General features: G+C 40.8%; 1 protein-coding gene across 8 annotated transcripts in view; it reads left to right on the forward strand.

The window, feature by feature from the left end:
* camsap2a (calmodulin regulated spectrin-associated protein family, member 2a) overlaps positions 1–17578 on the forward strand; it is a 98352-nt gene extending 80774 nt beyond the window's left edge. For 3 of the 8 annotated variants that reach the window (XM_045205283.1, XM_045205287.1, XM_045205284.1), the window contains 7 exons: positions 3870–4006; positions 4308–4525; positions 5130–5226; positions 5573–5638; positions 6637–6752; positions 14977–15095; positions 15526–17578. In XM_045205283.1, coding sequence (XP_045061218.1) covers positions 3870–4006; positions 4308–4525; positions 5130–5226; positions 5573–5638; positions 6637–6752; positions 14977–15095; positions 15526–15831 — 1059 coding nt within the window. In that variant the 3' untranslated portion in view covers positions 15832–17578. The remainder of the gene's footprint in view (positions 1–3869; positions 4007–4307; positions 4526–5129; positions 5227–5572; positions 5639–6636; positions 6753–14976; positions 15096–15525) is intronic. The other 5 variants (XM_045205285.1, XM_045205288.1, XM_045205286.1 and 2 more) reach the window with 3 other exon arrangements.
* Positions 17579–21186: the final 3608 nt, after the last annotated feature.

A 21186-nucleotide genomic window follows, 5' to 3' on the forward strand; every position in this document is an offset into this window, starting at 1 on the left:
GTTTAGCTTTCTAGCACATTCACTAATTTATTTATAAGCTAGTTAGCTACCACGTCATGTTCTTGTCAAACTGTCAACAGAGTAGCTAGCAAGCAACAGATTTGACCATTCATACACAAGTCGCATGGCCAGGAATCAGATTTGTATCTGACTTCAAACCACCTACGAAGATGGTTTGAAATGTGGCTTGTAATATCCGATTCTGTCAGTCACTGACAGTCACTGAATTAGCCATGTCAGCTAACAATTGTTTGATTGGTAGTTAGTCTAGCCAGCTTTCTAAACTTGTATTAATCATGGCTGAATACCGACCGGGCACGCAGGGCACGTGCCCAGGGGCCCTGACCTCCAGGGGGCCCCCATTGATTTTGTTAGTCATTCTCACTCAGATATCATATTAACATGGTATAAGTAATTGCAAAATGTGTAGAATTGCAGGAAATTAACTTTAAATCAAAACAAATTATCCACCTTCAAGAGGGGTGCCACTAAAATGTTTTACTGTGAGGTGGGGGGCCCCCCAACCAAATCTATCTTAGGGCCCCTGGCAGAAGACCTAGCTAGCCAGTTACTAGCTAACACCAAACACAGATTAAAGCATATTTTTGCCTTAGATGAATAGGGGAAACCTCTTATTATATTTGCTGACACGCTGCAGTAACATTTTGGCACCAGTAGACTAGCTAACTAGCTATGTAAACAACGCCCCTCTGCAAACACACCTTCTGTGATGTTGGTTACAAGGTGGTACTTATTTAAATGAGGTAAGAGGTTAAGACATTACCATTTGTGTTTTAAAATGAGAGGCTTATTGTGATGTCACAAAAAGCCCTTCATAATCATGCCTCCTGAATTGAAGTGTTTGACATGGGGGATGGGACCAGTAACTTTATGATCAAACTTTATCAATGTAGAAGCAACAGTCATTTTTCATACTTTGGTCATCCTACTTTGATCTGGTTTCATCCAAATATCATCCAATTTCAAATCAAATTAAAGTTTATTGGTAACGTACACAGATTTGCAGGTGTTCTAGCAGGTGCAGTGAAATACTTTATATAAATACGTGGTGTGTAAGGGAGAGTGGTGTAAATTGAGCCAAAGTGGTAAGTTGAGCCACCCTTGTTTCTATGAAACCATACACAAAATGAATCATTTGACCAAATATTTTGGAAGAGGTCATCATTTCATGGAGTCTGTGAAGAAAAAAAAACACATGGAAAAATTGGTAAGACAAAAAACTGATTTTTTTATGATGCTTGTATCTAATCAAAGTAGATAATTTTAAGATTGTTCTATACATCAGTTGGGCTTTCTATAAGCTACAAATGAGGTCCTAAACCTATCATGAAAGTCATCCTTGTAGCTGTGTCGGCTAATATAGTCAAAATGTTTGCCTTGGGGTAAGTTGAGCCAATGGCAAGTTGAACAAATTGAAAGACATTATCGCTGGGATATGAGGTAACAATAGGGCCTGGCATGTGTTAAAAGTGTAAAAAAAAAAAAGTACAACATTTTTGTTAGGTGTTAAGCCTGTGTTAAAAGTTGCTTAAAATTATTAAAAGACAAAAAAGCTATTGTGATTATGTTGAATTGTGTTTGGGAAATAAAAATAGACATGGTTTTAAAAACGTATTGGTAATATTTCATTCAGTACAGAAAAAGCAGCTTTACTTACCCTTTCCCGCACTCAATTTACCCCGTACCCGGGGTAAGTTGTGCCAAGAGACCACTTTTTTGTTCGGGACCTTTTTATGTTTGGGAATAATCTCCAAAATAATAGCTATTACATTAGTGTGTTATTTTAGCCATTTCATTAGTGTGTAAATGGCAGATTCTGGACATTTGACTGCCAAGAATGACTATTGTCTTACAGTGAGGGAAAAAAGTATTTGATCCCCTGCTGATTTTGTACGTTTGCCCACTGACAAAGAAATGAACAGTCTATAATTGTAATGGTAGGTTTATTTTAACAGTGAGAGACAGAATAACAACAACAAAAATCCAGAAAAACGCATGTAGAAAATTTTATAAATAGATTTGCATTTTAATGAGGGAAATAAGTATTTGACCCCCTCTCAATCAGAAAGATTTCTGGCTCCCAGGTGTCTTTTATACAGGTAACGAGCTGAGATTAGGAGCACACTCTTAAAGGGAGTGCTCCTAAACTCAGCTTGTTACCTGTATAAAAGACACCTGTCCACAGAAGCAATCAATCAATCAGATTCCAAACTCTCCACCATGGCCAAGACCAAAGAGCTCTCCAAGGATGTCAAGGACAAGATTGTAGACCTACACAAGGCTGGAATGGGCTACAAGACCATCGCCAAGCAGCTTGGTGAGAAGGTGACAACAGTTGGTGCAATTATTCGCAAATGAAAGAAACACAAAAGACCTGTCAATCTCCCTCTGCCTGGGGCTCCATGCAAGATCTCACCTCATGGAGTTGCAATGATTATGAGAACGGTGAGGAATCAGCCCAGAACTACACGGGAGGATTTTGTCAATGATCTCAAGGCAGCTGGGACCATAGTCACCAAGAAAACAATTGGTAACACACTACGCCGTGAAGGACTGAAATCCTGCAGCGCCCGCAAGGTCCCCCTGCTCAAGAAAGCACATATACAGGGCCGTCTGAAGTTTGCCAACGAACATCTGAATGATTCAGAGGAGAACTGGGTGAAAGTGTTGTGGTCAGATGAGACCAAAATGGAGCTCTTTGGCATCAACTCATTTCGCCGTATTTGGAGGAGGAGGAATGCTGCATATGATCCCAAGAACACCATCCCCACCATCAAACATAGAGGTGGAAACATTATGCTTTGGGGGTGTTTTTCTGCTAAGGGGACAGGACAACTTCACCGCATCAAAGGGACGATGGGAGGTCCATGTACCGTCAAATCTTGGGTGAGAACCGCCTTCCCTCAGCCAGGGCATTGAAAATGGGTCGTGGATGGGTATTCCAGCATGACAATGACCCAAAACACACGGCCCTGGCCAAAGTGTGGATTTGTTGTTATTCTGTCTCTCACTGTTCAAATAAACCTACCATTAAAATTATAGACTGATCATGTCTTTGTCAGTGGGCAAACGTACAAAATCAGCAGGGGATCAAATACTTTTTTCCCTCACTGTAAACAAAAGCAAATTTGCTTTGGTTCTGTTGGCGGCCATCTTTGTTTTTTGGAAGGAAATACTCTGTTTTTAATATGAGATGATTCATGATTTTTTAAATAGGTCAAGCCGAGGACAACATGGTCTTTCCTGTTGTGGGGAGGGTATCTAGCTAGCTACAGTCGTCTGTGCCTTTATCTAGGTCAGGAAACTGGAGCTTGTAAATAATTCAAATGCAGCTGCTGAGAAGTGGGTTCGTAGAGATGTTGAGCTAGTTGTAGGATAGTTCTGATGAGGTTCACATGCAATTTTCAGCATTCAGATCAAATTATCAGATTTTGCACATGGTATTGGATCTTGTGTGCCATAGTAAGAAATAGTCGTCAGTAGAGGGGTGTTGCTATTAGAGAGAGCACCGCTCCCAGTTTAGTTGTAAAGTTACTTAGGAAATACACAGAGCAAGTGGCTTTTGGTCAGACTCAGATTAAACCTAGGGCAGCCTACTCTTAGACTAAAAACCATGTTCAATTAATAGTCTCCATTGAAAGTGCTAGCATGTTCAAAGAAAAGTCTCCACTAAAAGTGCTTTCAAGTCCAGAGTAGTAGGTATAATCTTGGTCTGTGCAGATGCCCCTTTAAATGTACCAGAAGAAACAACATCTCACATTAACCAGGGAAGTCCTGAGGGATCCTGTAACTGTACATCATTGGTTATGAAAGAATACCACTGACTGTTTGTGTGTACCTGTCCCCAGGATGACGGTAAGGGGGAGGACAACATGGCTCAGAAAAGGGCTGCTCTCGTGGAGAAGAGGCTGAGGAGGGAGAAGGAGACGCAGCAGAAGAAGCTGCAGCAGGAGGCGGAGCTAGAGCAGAAGAAGGAGGAGGCACGGTATGTATTCATACTCACACCCACGTACAGACACTCCCACTTGAGCTATTTTAAAAGCCCCTCACATAGTATCGTGTTGTTTTACGTTAGTCAATCAAATTGTATTTGTCAAAGTATATCAAATGCTAATGCAATTAGCAAAAGTACATTACTACTGATTGTCTGGTAATGTGCATCAATCAGTATTCACATACTTTGATCAATTGCATACCATCTGATTGCTCCCGGTCATAGTTTGAGATGTTCTTGATTCTTGGTCATCATCTACTATGTCTCCTTTGCCCTCTCCACTTCCTCTCAGAGTAAAAGCAGAGGAGGAGCGCGTGAGGAAGGAGGAGGAGAAGGCCCGCCGGGAGTTCATCAAGCAGGAGTACATGAGGAGGAAGCAGCTCAAGCTCATGGAGGACATGGACACAGTGATCAAACCGCGACTGGCCTGCGCCAAACAGAGGAGAGCCCGGCCCAAGTCCATCCACCGGGACAGCATGGACTCCCCCAGAACCCTGGCCAGGGCGGCAGGTAACCATGGAAACCTCTCTCAGGGATCACTGTTGGTGTCGTGTTGGTGTGGTGTGTCTGCCCATGTGCCGCCCATGTGCCGCCGTCTGGCGCCACAGCTAGCTTTGTGCCACTTGCGATAAAACACTGTTTCTCTGCAGCTCAGCGTGGGTTCTTATGGTAGACTACAGAGTGTACTAGTTCTGGTTGAGATCTGCATGCCAACTAGTACTATTAAGAAATTGCTTCATTATGAAAGCAACTTATTTTCAATTCAGTAGCTAACCCTGCCTGATTTCTTAACTGCTTTGCCAAACCAATTCAACCAATTTGATCTTGTAATGCAATGTGTAGCTTGAATCGATCTCTGATAGCTTGGCAAGGACATCTCATTATGCTATGTGGGACTTTGGATGGTTTCCATGACAACCATCATCAGTCTTTGACTATGAAAAGGAACTCAAAATCAAAATACAGAGGTGTGTGTGTTTGCACACATCAAATGATGCTGCAGATAGCTGTGACAAGGTGGGCACAAAGTACTGTGGACGGACTCGTGTTGTTGTTGTGGTCGTGGTGTAACGGTGTTGTCCCATCTTGTGCAAAACTTGTGTTTCACATCCAGGTTCACGACCTCGTGTTTTTTCAGTCTCCAGCTTGTCTCTGGCCTCGCTCAACCTGGGAGACAGTGACAGTGTGCACTCTGAGAAGAGAACACCAAGGTAAGATTCCTTTCTATTAACAGTATATGAAACACACTTCTGCATACGCCTACATGAATTTCATCTTAACATTTATTCTACTTTAAGGGGTGAATCGTAACTTCGACTTAAGTTTCATTTTCACTTAGTCATGCATTGATGTCAATGGGTGACCATTTTACTTAAGTTAAAAAAAAATCCCAAAATGTTTATTTATAATCTGTTTCATTGAACTTGAGTATCACTTCTGACCTGATTTTTAACCCTCTCTCTAGCCAATGGCTTTTAACCTAACATTTTCTGTATTCTCTACACAATTTTTTCCTACCTACTATCTCACTCTCTCCTAATGTTTTGGAACTGTCAGAAGTGCTAGCTTACACTCTGGCAGTCTGTGCTTCTTTCTGAGCTCTCATAAACTGAGAAGGAGAAGGTTAGTTCCTGTGTAGTAGTTTAACCCTGAATCCACCTCACTGTCCCAGCTTCTGTAGCATAAGAACGAGAGTTCTTATGGGAAGTCTTAAGACACTGGGGCAACACCAAGTCCAGGGTCCTGTTCATTAGGACACGCAAAGGAAAACCTTTTGCAACAGAAAACAAAAAAAGGTGTTTCTTATTGGACAAGTCCAGGTAGTCCCCTCCCTGTTTTAGTCCGTTTTCGTTCCATTTGGTGTCTAATGAACACGACCCATGTGATGCTTCATGGTCCCACCACCCCCCTTCAATGTGACAGAGATCTCACCATCAACCCCTGCGTAAATGCATTTTCCCCAATGCACTACACAGAACAATTGTTCTGTTTTCCCTATGTCACATTGTCACTGCCTATATTCCTGCTGCTTCGTAACCTCTTCCCTATGTTAAGTGTATCTAGATAAGATGCTTCGAGATATAGGTGCTTGTAGTATCTATCCCTCAAGAACACTTGATTGCGTCACATTGCTTCACTGCTACCCATGCTTGTATGAGAGTAAAGATATACCCTTTTCACGCTATCGTTCCGACCCAAACCAAATTGTGCTGGCTCAGATATTTCGTTTACACATTTTCCCTTTCAGTATGGTTCCAGCAACTATGGTGGATGCGTAATCAGGCCAGCTCAGTATAGCTTGGTTTGGTTCAGTTGTTTGAAAAGCCCTTTAGAGAGCTTGAACTTAAGGTTTTGATAAGCAAAGAACCGTAGTATCCAAAGCCAATCCCTGTTAGCGATGTTCAAATTTACTTGGGTACACACTGTTTGTACTGTGCACACAAATAGCTTGTACAGTTTTCCCATGGAAAGCGGGAAGTCCTTGCACATCATTCTATATGTGGTAACAAAACTGTAGTACCCATGGAAAGAGGTGACCTAAGTGCCTGTGTCTCTCTCTCTCTCTCTCTGTGTGTGTGTGTGTGTGTGTGTGTGTGTGTGTGTGTGTGTCTGTGTGTCAGGCCTGATTCTGCAGATGGTTTTCTGTCCCCTTGTCGATCTGGGAGCCGGAATGGGGAGGACGATTGGGAGAACGGTTCCACCACCTCGTCTGTTAAATCCAACACAGAGTACACAGGTGGGTGATCAACTCATTACACACACCAGTGACACATTATTGTATTATTTTTATTAGCTGTATTATAATTCTTTGTGATTGGCTTTGCTAACTGAGTGTACTTCATGCTTTTAAGATATCTGATTTGGGTCCAATTCATCAATCTAAGCTGCTATTATATGGGATAGGATATAGGATTAACTTTAATGTCCCTGAGGGGGTAATTGTCTTAGAGACACAGTACTGCTGTATACAAAATAGACACTGTACATTCCACACTCACCATAATACATAAATTGCACGATACCCAATGGGGGGTTTAAATGGGTTTCCATCTCATTTTCAACTCTTCTGATTGTTTTGTCACCAAAACAATTGTGTTATATAGCAAATGTGCCCACTCTGTTATTGCCTTAGCCAACAGCTCGCAGTTACAGTGCAGGTATAGCCTACATGATGAGATTATTATGGACAAAAGAGCGAGATTATTTTTATTTGTCAAACGGCAGCCAAGCATCGATCATCATGTCACCAGAATCAAGCTCATCACCTTTCACCTTCATCACCCTATGAAATTCATCATAATTTCTCAAGCCGTAGTGGGAGGACACACAACATGTCATCGCATTACTCCAAGATTATTTCGTTATTATATCAATATTTGCACATACAGTTGAAGTCGGAAGTTTACATACACTTAGGTTGGATTCATTAAAACTCGTTTTTCAACCACTCCACAAATTTCTTGTTAACAAACTATCGTTTTGGCAAGTCGGTTAGGACATCTACTTTGTGCATGACACAAGTAATTTTTCCAACAATTGTTTACAGACAGATTATTTCACTTATAATTCACTGTATCACAATTCCAGTGGGTCAGAACTTTACATACCCTAAGTTGACTGTGCCTTTAAACAGCTTGGAAAATTCCAGAAAATGATGTCATGGCTTTAGAAGCTTCTGATAGGCTAATTGACATCCTTTGAGTCAATTGGAGGTGTTCCTGTGGATGTATTTCCAGGCCTACCTTCAAACTCAGTGACTCTTTGCTCGACATCATGGGAAAATCAAAAGAAATCAGCCAAGACTTCAGAAAAAAAATTGTAGACCTCCACAAGTCTGGTTCATCCTTGGGAGCAATTTCCAAACGCCTGAAGGTACCACGTTCATCTGTACAAACAATAGCACGCAGGTATAAACACCATGGGACTACGCAGCCGTCATACCACTCAGGAAGGAGACGTGTTCTGTCTCCTAGAGATGAACGTACTTTGGTGCGAAAAGTGCAAATCAATCCCAGAACAACAGCAAAGTACCTTGTGAAGATGCTGGAGGAAACAGGTACAAAAGTATCTATATCCACAGTAAAACGAGTCCTATATCGACATAACCTGAAAGGCCGCTCAGCAAGGAAGAAGCCACTGCTCCAAAACCGCCATAAAATAGCCAGACTACGGTTTGGGGACAAAGATCGTACTTTTTGGAGAAATGTCCTCTGGTCTGATGAAACAAAAATAGAACTGTTTGGCCATAATGACCATCATTATGTTTGGAGGAAAAAGGGGGTTGCTTGCAAGCCGAAGAACACCATCCCAACCGTGAAGCATGGGGGTGGCAGCATCATGCTGTGGGGGTGCTTTGCTGCAGGAGGGACTGGTGCATTTCACAAAATAGATGGCATCATGAGGAAGGAAAATTATGTGGATATATTGAAGCAACATCAGTCAGGAAGTTAAAGCTTGGTCGCAAATGGGTCTTCCAAATGGACAATGACCCCCAGCATACTTCCAAAGTTGTGGCACAATGGCTTAAGGACAACAAAGTCAAGGTATTGGAGTGGCCATCACAAAGCCCTGACCTCAATCCTATAGAAAAGTTGTGGGCAGAACTGAAAAGGCGTGTGCGAGCAAGGAGGCCTATAAACCTGACTCAATTACACCAGCTCTGTCAGGAGGAATGGGCCAAAATTCACCCAACTTATTGTGGGAAGCTTGTGGAAGGCTACCTGAAACGTTTGACCCAAGTTAAACAATTTAAAGGCAATGCTACCAAATACTAATTGAGTGTATGTAAACTTCTGACCCACTGGGAATGTGATGAAAGATATAAAAGCTGAAATAAAGAATTCTCTCTACAATTATTCTGACATTTCACATTCTTAAAATAGTGGTGATCCTAACTGACCTAAGACAGGGATTTTTTTACTAGGATTAAATGTCAGGAATTGTGAAAAACTGAGTTTAAATGCATTTGGCTAAGGTGTATGTAAACTTCTGACTTCAATTGTAAAAGCGTTTCCACCGCCATTTCTTGCATAATTAATTTTACCAACACAAAAAAATCCCACCTTGTCTAGCATATTTTGTTTTGTCGACATTTGGAAAGTTTACCGATAAATTCTATCAGGCCTGTCGTGAAATGTTTATCAGACTTCACTCGCATAAAAAGGTTGGATGGAAAAGAGGTAGCCTAGCGGTTACAGCGTTGAGCCAGTAACCAAAACGTTGCTGGTTCGATTCCCCGAACCGACAAGGTGAATAATCTATCGATGTGCCCTTGAGCAAGGCACTTAACCCTAATTCCCCCTGTAAGTCGCTCTGGGTAAGAGTGTCTACTAAACTTAACCAAATTTCAACATAGAAAAATCTTGTATTAAATATGTTGAATTTGTACCTTTTAAAACAATGTCATATCTTTAACGTTATATCCACTATCAGAAAAAAAAACAATAGGCTGGGCATCACCTCCTACTGGAGAATTGATCTATCTACAGCTACCCTTTGGTATCCCATCCAGGGTTTTAACCAAGCCTTACTTTGCTATGAAATTTGTCACTGACTATTACCAATGTGCTATGGTAAGAATGATTGTTGAGAGATCTCCACTTATAAACTAAATAGATTCACTGTTGCTATCAAAGTCATTCCAAAGTGTAGGTTTTACAGAGCAAATTAAATGTGACCATACTTTATCACTCATATATCATCAATGATGCTATTTAGGCCTATATAGCATTTACAATGTCATCAACAACTATTGTTTAATTAAACCTAGGATTAAACTAAAAATAGACAATACATAGGCCTAGGGTTTCAAGCTGTGGTTGATTTCAAGTTTAAAGATATTTAGTGACATTGAAATGTGTTTGGTCAAATAGTAACATTTGAAGGAGATGTATTTTCTGCTTGAATAGTTCCATCTGTGCCACAAACTTACTCTGGCTTTAATTCCAGTTTGTCTACATTTAGTCCTATTCTTTGTTGATATTTGGTTGCGTTCAGAGGCATCATGTACATAGGGGGCACAAGGGCACGTTCCCCCCTCAGATTTGTCATTTTGTTTTGGCATAATGATTATGGCTCTAGATTGCGGGAAAAAGCTGTTTCAGTTGTTTGAAAAATGCTATATTCTCCAACATCAGCCCCCCTCCGGACCCCCCCCCCCATCCACATGTACTTCATGTTCCCTATAATTGGTGCATGACGCTCCTGGTTGCATTGACAACCAAACACAATTCAATATCTCTTTTGAAATACAATAAATGGTAAAAGGTAGGCATCAAAATTATTGACACCCCTAAAGATTCTTATAAATAAAGTAGTCAAAAGTTTAGTATTTGGTCCCATATTCCTATCACGCAATGACTACATCAAGCTTTTGACTCTCCAAACTTGTTGGATGCATTTGCAGTTAGTTTTGGTTGTGTTTCAGATTATTTTGTGCCCAATAGAAATGTATGGTAAATCATGTATTGTGTCATTTTGGAGTCACATATTGTAAATAAGATTAGAATATGTTTCTAAACACTTCTACATTAATGTGGATGCTACCATGATTACGGATAATCCTGAATGAATTGTGAATAATGTCAAAGATCATACCCCTAAGACCTCCCCTGTTATTTGTAATGGTGAGAGGTTCGCATTTCTTGGACATATGATATTTGACCCTCTTTGATTATCAGAACGTGACATTGGACTTCTGTTAAGGACGCTTTCATGAACAAGTGTTCAATCATGGCCAGCTGGTCAGGTTAGCATAGGGCTAAATGTGCCAGGTTATCCAATGGGAACAGCTAACATGTAGCGTTTTATCACATGCAACTACGTCGGCGATTTTAATCAGCAGATGCGCATTTTAAACTGAAACCTTTTCTGATGTTCGCAAGTATGGACCCCCTGAAATTGCCCTACCATTACCTGGTTGCTAAAATTCTATAATGTTCGCCTAATTTCAGTTTATGTGAGGAAAAACAAGCAATGTATAGTGCAGAGAATCATTGTATCATCTAAACCGATGTGAAATATATTTTCAATAAGCAAAAATATTGTATTGTCAGCTGTTTGAAACTGGTGTGCAGAAATTGCTCTTCCATTTCCTGGTTGATAAAATTCTAATAGTTAGTCTAATTTCAGTTTATGTGACAAAACAAGCAAGTATAGTGTAGACCAAAACCAAAAATATTGTATTTTCAGCTGTTTGAAGCTGGTGTACAAAACTGAAAGTAAAAGATGCAAAAACTCAACTTACAGTGGGGAAAAAAGTATTTAGTCAGCCACCAATTGTGCAAGTTCTCCCACTTAAAAAGATGAGAGAGGCCTGTAATTTTCATCATAGGTACACGTCAACTATGACAGACAAAATGAGAATTTTTTCCAGAAAATCACATTGTAGGATTTTTTATGAATTTATTTGCAAATTACAGTGAGGGAAACAAGTATTTTATCCCCTGCTGATTTTGTACGTTTGCCCACTGACAAAGAAATGATCAGTCTATAATTTTAATGGTAGGTTTATTTGAACAGTGAGAGACAGAATAACAACAAAAAAATCCAGAAAAACACATGTAAAAGTTTTTATTAATTGATTTACATTTTAATGAGGGAAATAAATATTTGACCCCCTCTCAATCAGAAAGATTTTCTGGCTCCCAGGTGTCTTTTATACAGGTAATGAGCTGAAATTAGGAGCACACTCTTAAAGGGAGTGCTCCTAATCTCAGTTTGTTATCTGTACAAAAGACATCTGTCCACAGAAGCAATCAATCAATCAGATTCCAAACTCTCCACCATGGCCAAGACCAAAGAGCTCTCCAAGGATGTCAGGGACAAGATTGTAGACCTACACAAGGCTGGAATGGGCTACAAGACCATCGCCAAGCAGCTTGGTGAGAAGGTGATAACAGTTGGTGTGATTATTCGCAAATGGAAGAAACACAAAATAACTGTCAATCTCCCTCGGCCTGGGGCTCCATGCAAGATCTCACCTAGTGGAGTTGCAATGATCATGAGAACGGTGAGGAATCAGCCCAGAACTACACGGGAGGATCTTGTCAATGATCTCAAGGCAGCTGGGACCATAGTCACCAAGAAAACAATTGGTAACACACTACGCCGTGAAGGACTGAAATCCTGTAGCACCCGCAAGGTCCCCCTGCTCAAGAAAGCACATATACAGGCCTGTCTGAAGTTTGCCAATGAACATCTGAATGATTTAGAGGAGAACTGGGTGAAAGTGTTGTGGTCAGATGAGACCAAAATGGAGCTCTTTGGCATCAACTCAACTTGCACTGTTTGGAGGAGGAGGAATGCTGCCTATGACCCCAAGAACACCATCCCCACCGTCAAACATGGAGGTGGAAACATTATGCTTTGGAGGTGTTTTTCTGCTAAGGGGACAGGACAACTTCACCGCATCAAAGGGACGATGGACGGGGCCATGTACCGTCAAATCTTGGGTGAGAACCTCCTTCCCTCAGCCAGGTTTTTGAAAATGGGTCGTGGATGGGTATTCCAGCATGACAATGACCCAAAACACACGGCCAAGGCAACAAAGGAGTGGCTCAAGAAGAAGCACATTAAGGTCCTGGAGTGGCCTAGCCAGTCTCCAGACCTTAATCCCATAGACAAGTGGAGGGAGCTGAAGGTTTGAGTTGCCAAATGTCAGGCTCGAAACCTTAATGATTTGGAGAAGATCTGCAAAGAGGAGTGGGACAAAATCCCTCCTGAGATGTGTGCAAACCTGGTGGCCACTTACAAGAAATGTCTGACCTCTGTGATTGCCAACAAGGGTTTTGCCACCAAGTACTAAGTCATGTTTTGCAGAGGGGTCAAATACTTATTTCCCTCATTAAAATGCAAATCAATTTATAACATTTTTTACATGTGTTTTTCTGGATTTTTTTGTTGTTATTCTGTCTCTCACTTTTCAAATAAACCTACCATTAAAATTATAGACTGATCATGTCTTTGTCAGTGGGCAAACGTACAAAATCAGCAGGGGATCAAATACTTTTTTCCCCTCACTGTATGGTGGAAAATAATTATTTGGTCAATAACAAAAGTTTCTCAATACTTTGTTATATACCCTTTGTTGGCAATGACACAGGTCAAACGTTTTCTGTAAATCTTCACAAGGTTTTCACACACTGTTGCTGGTATTTTGGCCCATTCCTCCATGCAGATCTCCTCTAGAGCAGTGATGTTTTGGGGCTGTCGCTGGGCAACACGGACTTTCAACTCCCTCCAAAGATTTTCAATGGGGTTGAGATCTGGAGACTGGCTAGGCCACTCCAGGACCTTGAAATGGTTCTTACGAAGCCACTCCTTCGTTGCCCGGGCGGTGTGTTTGGGATCATTGTCATGCTGAAAGACCCAGCCACGTTTCATCTTCAATGCCCTTGCTGATGGAAGGAGGTTTTCACTCAAAATCTCACGATACATGGCCCCATTCATTCTTTCCTTTACACGGATCAGTCGTCCTGGTCCCTTTGCAGAAAAACAGCCCCAAACCATGCTTCACAGTAGGTATGGTGTTCTTTGGATGCAACTCATCATTCTTTGTCCTCCAAACACGACGAGTTGAGTTTTTACCAAAAAGTTCTATTTTGGTTTCATCTGACCATATTACATTCTCCCAATCCTCTTCTGGATCATCCAAATGCACTCTAGCAAACTTCAGACGGGCCTGGACATGTACTGGCTTAAGCAGGGGGACACGTCTGGCACTGCAGGATTTGAGTCCCTGGCGGCGTAGTGTGTTACTGATGGTAGGCTTTGTTACTTTGGTCCCAGCTCTCTGCAGGTCATTCACTAGGTCCCCCCGTGTGGTTCTGGGATTTTTGCGTGGAGCCCCAGATCGAGGGAGATTATCAGTGGTCTTGTATGTCTTCCATTTCCTAATAATTGCTCCCACAGTTGATTTCTTCAAACCAAGCTGCTTACCTATTGCAGATTCAGTCTTCCCAGCCTGGTGCAGGTCTACAATTTTGTTTCTGGTGTCCTTTGACAGCTCTTTGGTCTTGGCCATAGTGGAGTTTGGAGTGTGACTGTTTGAGGTTGTGAACAGGTGTCTTTTATACTGATAACAACTTCAAACAGGTGCCATTAATACAGGTAACGAGTGGAGGACAGAGGAGCCTCTTAAAGAAGAAGTTACAGGTCTGTGAGAGCCAGACATCTTGCTTGTTTGTAGGTGACCAAATACTTATTTTCCACCATAATTTGCAAATAAATTCATTAAAAATCCTACAATGTGATTTTCTGGATTTTTTTCTTCTCTATTTGTCTTTCATAGTTGACGTGTACCTATGATGAAAATTACAGGCCTCTCTCATATTTTTAAGTGGGAGAACTTGCACAATTGGTGGCTGACTAAATTATTTTTTTCCCCACTGTGAGAACAGAAAGCATAGAACTAGCACACATTGCACAGATCTACCGCTTCCTAGACTTGCTTTCAATGACAATTACAGATCTATAACTCACATTTCTATGTGAATTTGGTCTGGTCGCCCAAAAAGTTACATATTGCAGCTTCAAGGCAGGGGAGAGTTGTTTCAGTTCAGGCTGTGTTGTTGCAATTCGCCTAGTTTCCACAAGGGGGTTGCATTTTACCAAGAGACCCTTTAAAGTTGGAAGTACCACTCTTAACAGGTTCAGTTTTTGTCACTCTGCACATTGGTTGGGTAACATGTTGAATCTAATGCCATGATTGCTCAGCATTAATGATTATGTTTTTGACTTGAGACAATCAAAACAGAGGAGCGAAATGAACTCTTAGCGAAATTTCAGTCAGAAATTATCAGATGATGATTGCGTAGTGGGCCCTTAGTCTAAAGATTCCATGATGAGTAATGTTAAGATAATACCTATAAATGATTTACTCACAGACTGCTGGGACAAGTCAGAGGCCCCAGATAGAATGGTTGCTATGACGACTGATCATCTTCCCTATGTTTGCACAGGGCCCAAATTGTACAAGGAGCCGAGTGCCAAATCGAATAAGCATATCATCCAGAACGCACTGGCCCACTGCTGCCTGGCAGGCAAGGTCAACGAAGGCCAGAAGAGCAAGATTCTAGAGGTAATGTGTTCTCTACAATCTGGTCATTCTATTTCTACGGTGTTGGTAGTACTTCAATACAATGAAATAACATCTCAGATGAATGTTTTCTTAACATTATATTAATTTGATTATGGTGATGTTTACTAGGAATATGTTCATAGGGGATCTATTTTTTATGCAGCAACTGCTGGTCACCAAGCTATTATCATTAAATTGTTTACATTTTAGTCATTTAGCAGACGCTCTGAACAAGAGCGACTTACAGGAGCAATTAGGGTTTAGTGCCTTGCTCAAGGGCACATCGACAGATTTTTCACCTAGTGGGCTCGGGGATTCGAACCAGTGACCTTTCGTTTACTAGTCCAACCCTCTTAACCGCTAGACACGTCTGTTGTCTTCTATTATGCTGTATGAGGACAATGATAATTTATTTGCTCCCTTTTTGCAGGAAATGGAGAAATCCGAGGCCAACAACTTCCTGGTGTTGTTCCGGGACGGGGGTTGCCAATTCCGCTCTCTGTACACGTACTGCCCCGAGACGGACGAGGCCACCAAGCTGACCGGCATCGGGCCCAATCGCATCATGCGCAAGATGATCGAGGGCCTCTACAAGTACAACTCAGACAGGAAGCAGTTCAGCCAGATCCCCGCCAAGACCATGTCGGCAAGCGTGGACGCCATCACGATCTACGGCCACCTGTGGCAAACCAAGAAACCAGCCACCCCGAAGAAAGTGGTACCTGCCAAGTCCTAATGGAACTTACCGTACACTCCCAGCCACCCCCGCCATTTCCCTTCAAATGGAACAGTCCACATTCAATGTGCACTTCACTTTACATATCCATGAGGATTCAGCACCTGCAATGCCAGTTAGATTAATGCATACTTCTGTTTTGTTGTTTTGTTATCTCTTTTCATTCCTGTTAATTTTCCTTTAAAATTCCAAACTGGACATGGGGACTCAGTTAAAGATATGCACAACTGGAATGTAAAACACTATTTAATTAAGAGTTGTAAATAGATATCACTGATGTGTTTAGTACAAGAGATTGTCTTATTTTAGTCATTTTATTACAGCAAGTGTGTGTATGTGGTTTTGTATATGCCAAAAGAGGGACAAAAAAGAAAAGGTATGAATGCCATATGTTTTATTTGGCACACTGAAGCACTGAATGTTACTCATCTGTATAGACGGAATTTTGCTTATAAGTTAACATGTGTGGCCTTACGCTTGTTTTGTTTTTGTATGTCAGTGCAATGAGCTGATTGTAAAGCTATACTTTAGAGAGACTTTTGTATGCTGAGGTGAGAACGCTTTTTCCATGTTTTCGGTTCAAATGCAACCTAATAAGTCTGCGTAAGCTATACACAACATTGAGGGCCAAAAAAGAAGAGCAAACTACCAACAAGCATACAGCTAGTGTTGTCCACGTCTGTCTGTAATGATTTGGGCCATTTGAAAATGCTAAGTATCATAATTATGGATATAAACCCATGATATAGAAAAATAAATTGTTATTAAGGATTGTGATTTAGATTTTGGACTATGAAAATGGACTACAACCCTAGTTAGGTACCATTATTATTTATTATAACATAAACAGTAATTATTGTTGATTCTGTTTTAGTTAAGTTGATCTAAAATGTTTTCAGAATTACATAATGTCAAATTCCTTGTCAAAAGTTTTTTATAGGATACTGCTTGACAGTGAGACTTGACACAGCTTTGTATTATTTTGCATACTTATCAGGTATAGAAAAATACAGATATTTATTTAATTTGCATTTAAGTATTTAAAGACAATTATGTATCACATTTTGTGGTAGGTGCCATACTCATTTGGTAAGATAAAGTACTTTGGTATGAGTAAATTTTTAGAGACCCCACATCTACTGCACACATGGAAACCAGACTGATGATCTGTAAGGCAAAGATTCAGGTTTTTTTCCTGTAATAGCTTACTGAAGGCAGAATGTGGCAAAGTTTGTCACTCCATACGGGTAGAGGCTTCTTACTGTCTCCCACCAGCGTCAACACTTTCCTCCTCGAGCAACAACTTGTGTAGGTTGGGGTTAAGGGATGAAGATAACACAAACATACAGTACTCCACACACACCCTATACGGTTCAAACATACAAACATTGGTGTTTGGTTTTCATTGGGGTATATTTCTAGAATTACCAAAAGAGAAGTTCTATGTGTCTCTGGAAATGTAAACATTAATATGACGAAGTTCCAGGAATTTTGTAGAAAATGATATTGCTATGGGACTGCTGTTACAGTTGTCTTATTTGGCTGTTTAAGGCCAAGATTAATGGCTATTTATTTATAAATGAGTGGACATTGTACAGTGTTGCCGTAAGTTCATCTGTCCATCCTCCTGATGAAGCATTGCTTCCATTTTGTTTATTAGACTGTGTGCTGTCATTCAACATATTGCTGAACATTGTAGGTTTGTTTGTTTCTCTTTAGCATTGAATAAAATGAAGCATGGCCTCAAGTGTGTTGTGTGTCTCAATTGTCATATCAATTGTTTCACTAGATAATCAGTCGACAGAAACCAAGGTCATTGATTATCTTCTGCTGCCTCAGTATTGATACTCCTGAGGATTGCTTTAGTTATATGATTATGGTTTGTGATAAAAGGTCAGAAACAATTATATTTTGCTTGCTATGGCGATATACTCCAATAACTAAAATCAACCCTTATTTTACCCTTAGGGCCTTTAAAAATGGTCTGTGCACTGTCTATGCCTTTGGGGCCGATTCCAACTTAGGAAATTAGGCCTTTCTTACGCACACCTATCCTACGCACTTCTCAGTAGTTGGTATTCAGACTTACCTTATGAAGGTGCGTTATGGGCTTTGCAGGCATGGTTCCCTTGCGCACGCTGAATAAATGTAATTCAACAGCCTAAAACTCTCCCACTTGCTGGCCAACTGATTTTCTCGTGGAGTTTTCATTCAATAGGGTTTTCAGTACATTTATCTTAAACCATCCCTTTAAATACAATGTACCTTTAATTTAAAAAATTGTCGACAGACTAGAACACATCGAGAGAACGGCTTCAGAAAATTAGGATCAAGGAAAGAATGCCATCTCTGCATCTTCATCTCCATTTCAGCACCAACTGGAGATTTAAAAATACTCTGATCTTCTAGATTATTTAGGCACATTTTAGGGTTAGTAAAGTATGTATGAATCATAAAAAAATTGATATATTTAGAGAGCCTTCATGCACTAAATATATTGATGAATGAAATAATACAGTGGTTTGATTCTACCTGAAAGTTGTCATATTCAAGTTCAATCCATTAAATATTGGAAGGTGAGAAAAGTTTACAATAGTGGTTGAACAATAGCCCTATAAATCTACCCTAATTCTCAATAATCATGGACTGTACAGTGAGGGAAAAAGTATTTGATCCCCTGCTGATTTTGTACGTTTGCCCACTGACAAAGAAATGATCAGTCTATAATTTTAATGGTAGGTTTATTTGAACAGTGAGAGACAGAATAACAACAACAAAATCCAGAAAAAAGCATTTCAAAAATCTTACAAATTGATTTGCATTTTAATGAGGGAAATAAGTATTTGACCCCTCTGCAAAACATGACTAAGTACTTGGTGGCAAAACCCTTGTTGGCAATCACAGAGGTCAGACTTTCTTGTAGTTGGCCACCAGGTTTGCACACATCTCAGGAGGGATTTTGTCCCACTCCTCTTTGCAGATCTTCTCCAAGTCATTAAGGTTTCGAGGCTGACTCGAACCTTCAGCTCCCTCCACAGATTGTCTATGGGATTAAGGTCTGGAGACTGGCTAGGCCACTCCAGAACCTTAATGTGCTTCTTCTTGAGCCACTCCTTTGTTGCCTTGGCCGTGTGTTTTGGGTCATTGTCATGCTGGAATACCCATCCACGACCCATTTTCAATGCCCTGGCTGAGGGAAGGAGGTTCTCACTCAAGATTTGACGGTACATGGCCCCGTCCATTGTCCCTTTGATGCGGTGAAGTTGTCCTGTCCCCTTAGCAGAAAAACACCCCCAAAGCATGTTTCCACCTCCATGTTTAATGGTGGGGATGGTGTTCTTGGGGTCATAGGCAGCATTCCTCCTCCTCCAAACACGGCGAGTTGAGTTGATGCCAAAGAGCTCGATTTTGGTCTCATCTGACCACAACACTTTCACCCAGTTCTCCTCTGAATCATTCAAATGTTCATTGGCAAACTTCAGACGGGCATGTATATGTGCTTTCTTGAGCAGGGGGACCTTGCGGGCACTGCAGGATTTCAGTCCTTCACGGCATAGTGTGTTACCAATTGTTTTCTTGGTGACTATGGTCCCAGCTGCCTTGAGATCATTGACAAGATCCTCCCGTGTAGTTCTGGGCTGATTCCTCACCGTTCTCATGATCATTGCAACTCCATGAGGTGAGATCTTGCATGGAGCCCCAGGCCGAGGGAGATTGACAGTTCTTTTGTGTTTCTTCCATTCGCGAATAATTGCACCAACTGTTGTCACCTTCTCACCAAGTTGCTTGGCGATGGTCTTGTAGCCCATTCCAGCCTTGTGTAGGTCTACAATCATGTCCCTGACATCCTTGGAGAGCTCTTTGGTCTTGGCCATGGTGGAGAGTTTGGAATCTGATTGATTGATTGCTTCTGTGGACAGGTGTCTTTTATACAGGTAACAAGCTGAGATTAGGAGCACTCCCTTTAAGAGTGTGCTCCTAATCTCAGCTCGTTACCTGTATAAAAGACACCTGGGAGCCAGAAATCTTTCTGATTGAGAGGGGGTCAAATACTTATTTCCCTCATTAAAATGCAAATCAATTTATAACATTTTTGACATGCGTTTTTCTGGATTTTTGTTGTTGTTATTCTGTCTCTCACTGTTCAAATAAACTATGGTATATGAAGAAGTATGACTTTGCTAATGTTTAATGTAGAGGGAGCCATTTTGTAGTGACACCCCTGTTCGTTGGAGACAGGTGATTGGACAGTAGAGGGAGCCACCCATATTTTTGTATATCTTATAAGTATAGGCTAGAGACAAAGGACGTTAGAACAGACATATTATTTTGGGACACTGTTCTCCAGACACTGCAGGCGTCTGTAAACTTATGCTGAAATCTTGTGATATAAATAAAACTTATAATCAAAGTACAGTATAAGCGGACTCTTTGTTTCACAGCAATAATTAGCAGCATTGACTCGACACTACAATTGGCGACGAGGATGGGATTAATGGTACGACGGCAATAACAAATGTAGGAAGTATGACACAGACACCAACAACAACTTTTCTGAAATTAAAGGATGTAGCAAGAGTGACTCAGGAGTTTATGATACGGATGGAGAGTGCTGTCAATGGTAGTAAGGAAAGGGTTAAAATAGGAGAGCAGATGGTGGTAGAGAAGAATATAGATTCATCTGAAATAGTGCAAGATACTATCATGGAGGTACAGGATGAGTTCTTTGATTTCAACGGAACATCGGAAGATACATCTGATCAATACCGCTCGTTAGGGAAAAGAGAAACTAAATGGAAGGCATATGGATTTGATTCTTCTGTTTTGAAGATTAAAAATGAATGGGCAGGTAGGAATCTTTGGTTCCAACAGTTAACTCATTCTGTAAGATCAGTGAGGAATCTTGATGGTCCATGTCTGTTGAGAATTCCAGCACCAGGCACGTGGGGTTCCATTTTAGAGACGGTCGCTCAACCTCTATCAAGTACGTGTCAATCTTATGCTTTGTCATGGCTGTTGTATCAGCAACAATCATTAACAGATAAAATAATGTCGTTGTCAAAACATTTGTTTAAGCCTAGGTTTAGGTGTTCTTGGTTAAATGAATTACCCTATGTGAATTTGTTAGATGGGAAGGAAAATCAGTTAACAGCGAACCCTGAAGCATTGGAGGTGAAACCAGTGAGGGCTAAAAGTTGTTTTTGTTCTAATAAAACATATGATGGAAATGGTATGTTCATGGGAATATCAGATTGTGATGATTATATGATGACTTTGGGTAAGCATGAACATAAGGTTAGAGATGAGAAATATAATGTTACTTTTTATGTTCCCGTTAGTAAGAACAGCAGGACT

Source organism: Coregonus clupeaformis, chromosome 20 (assembly GCF_020615455.1).
Source record: "Coregonus clupeaformis isolate EN_2021a chromosome 20, ASM2061545v1, whole genome shotgun sequence".
Classification (NCBI taxonomy): domain Eukaryota; kingdom Metazoa; phylum Chordata; class Actinopteri; order Salmoniformes; family Salmonidae; genus Coregonus; species Coregonus clupeaformis.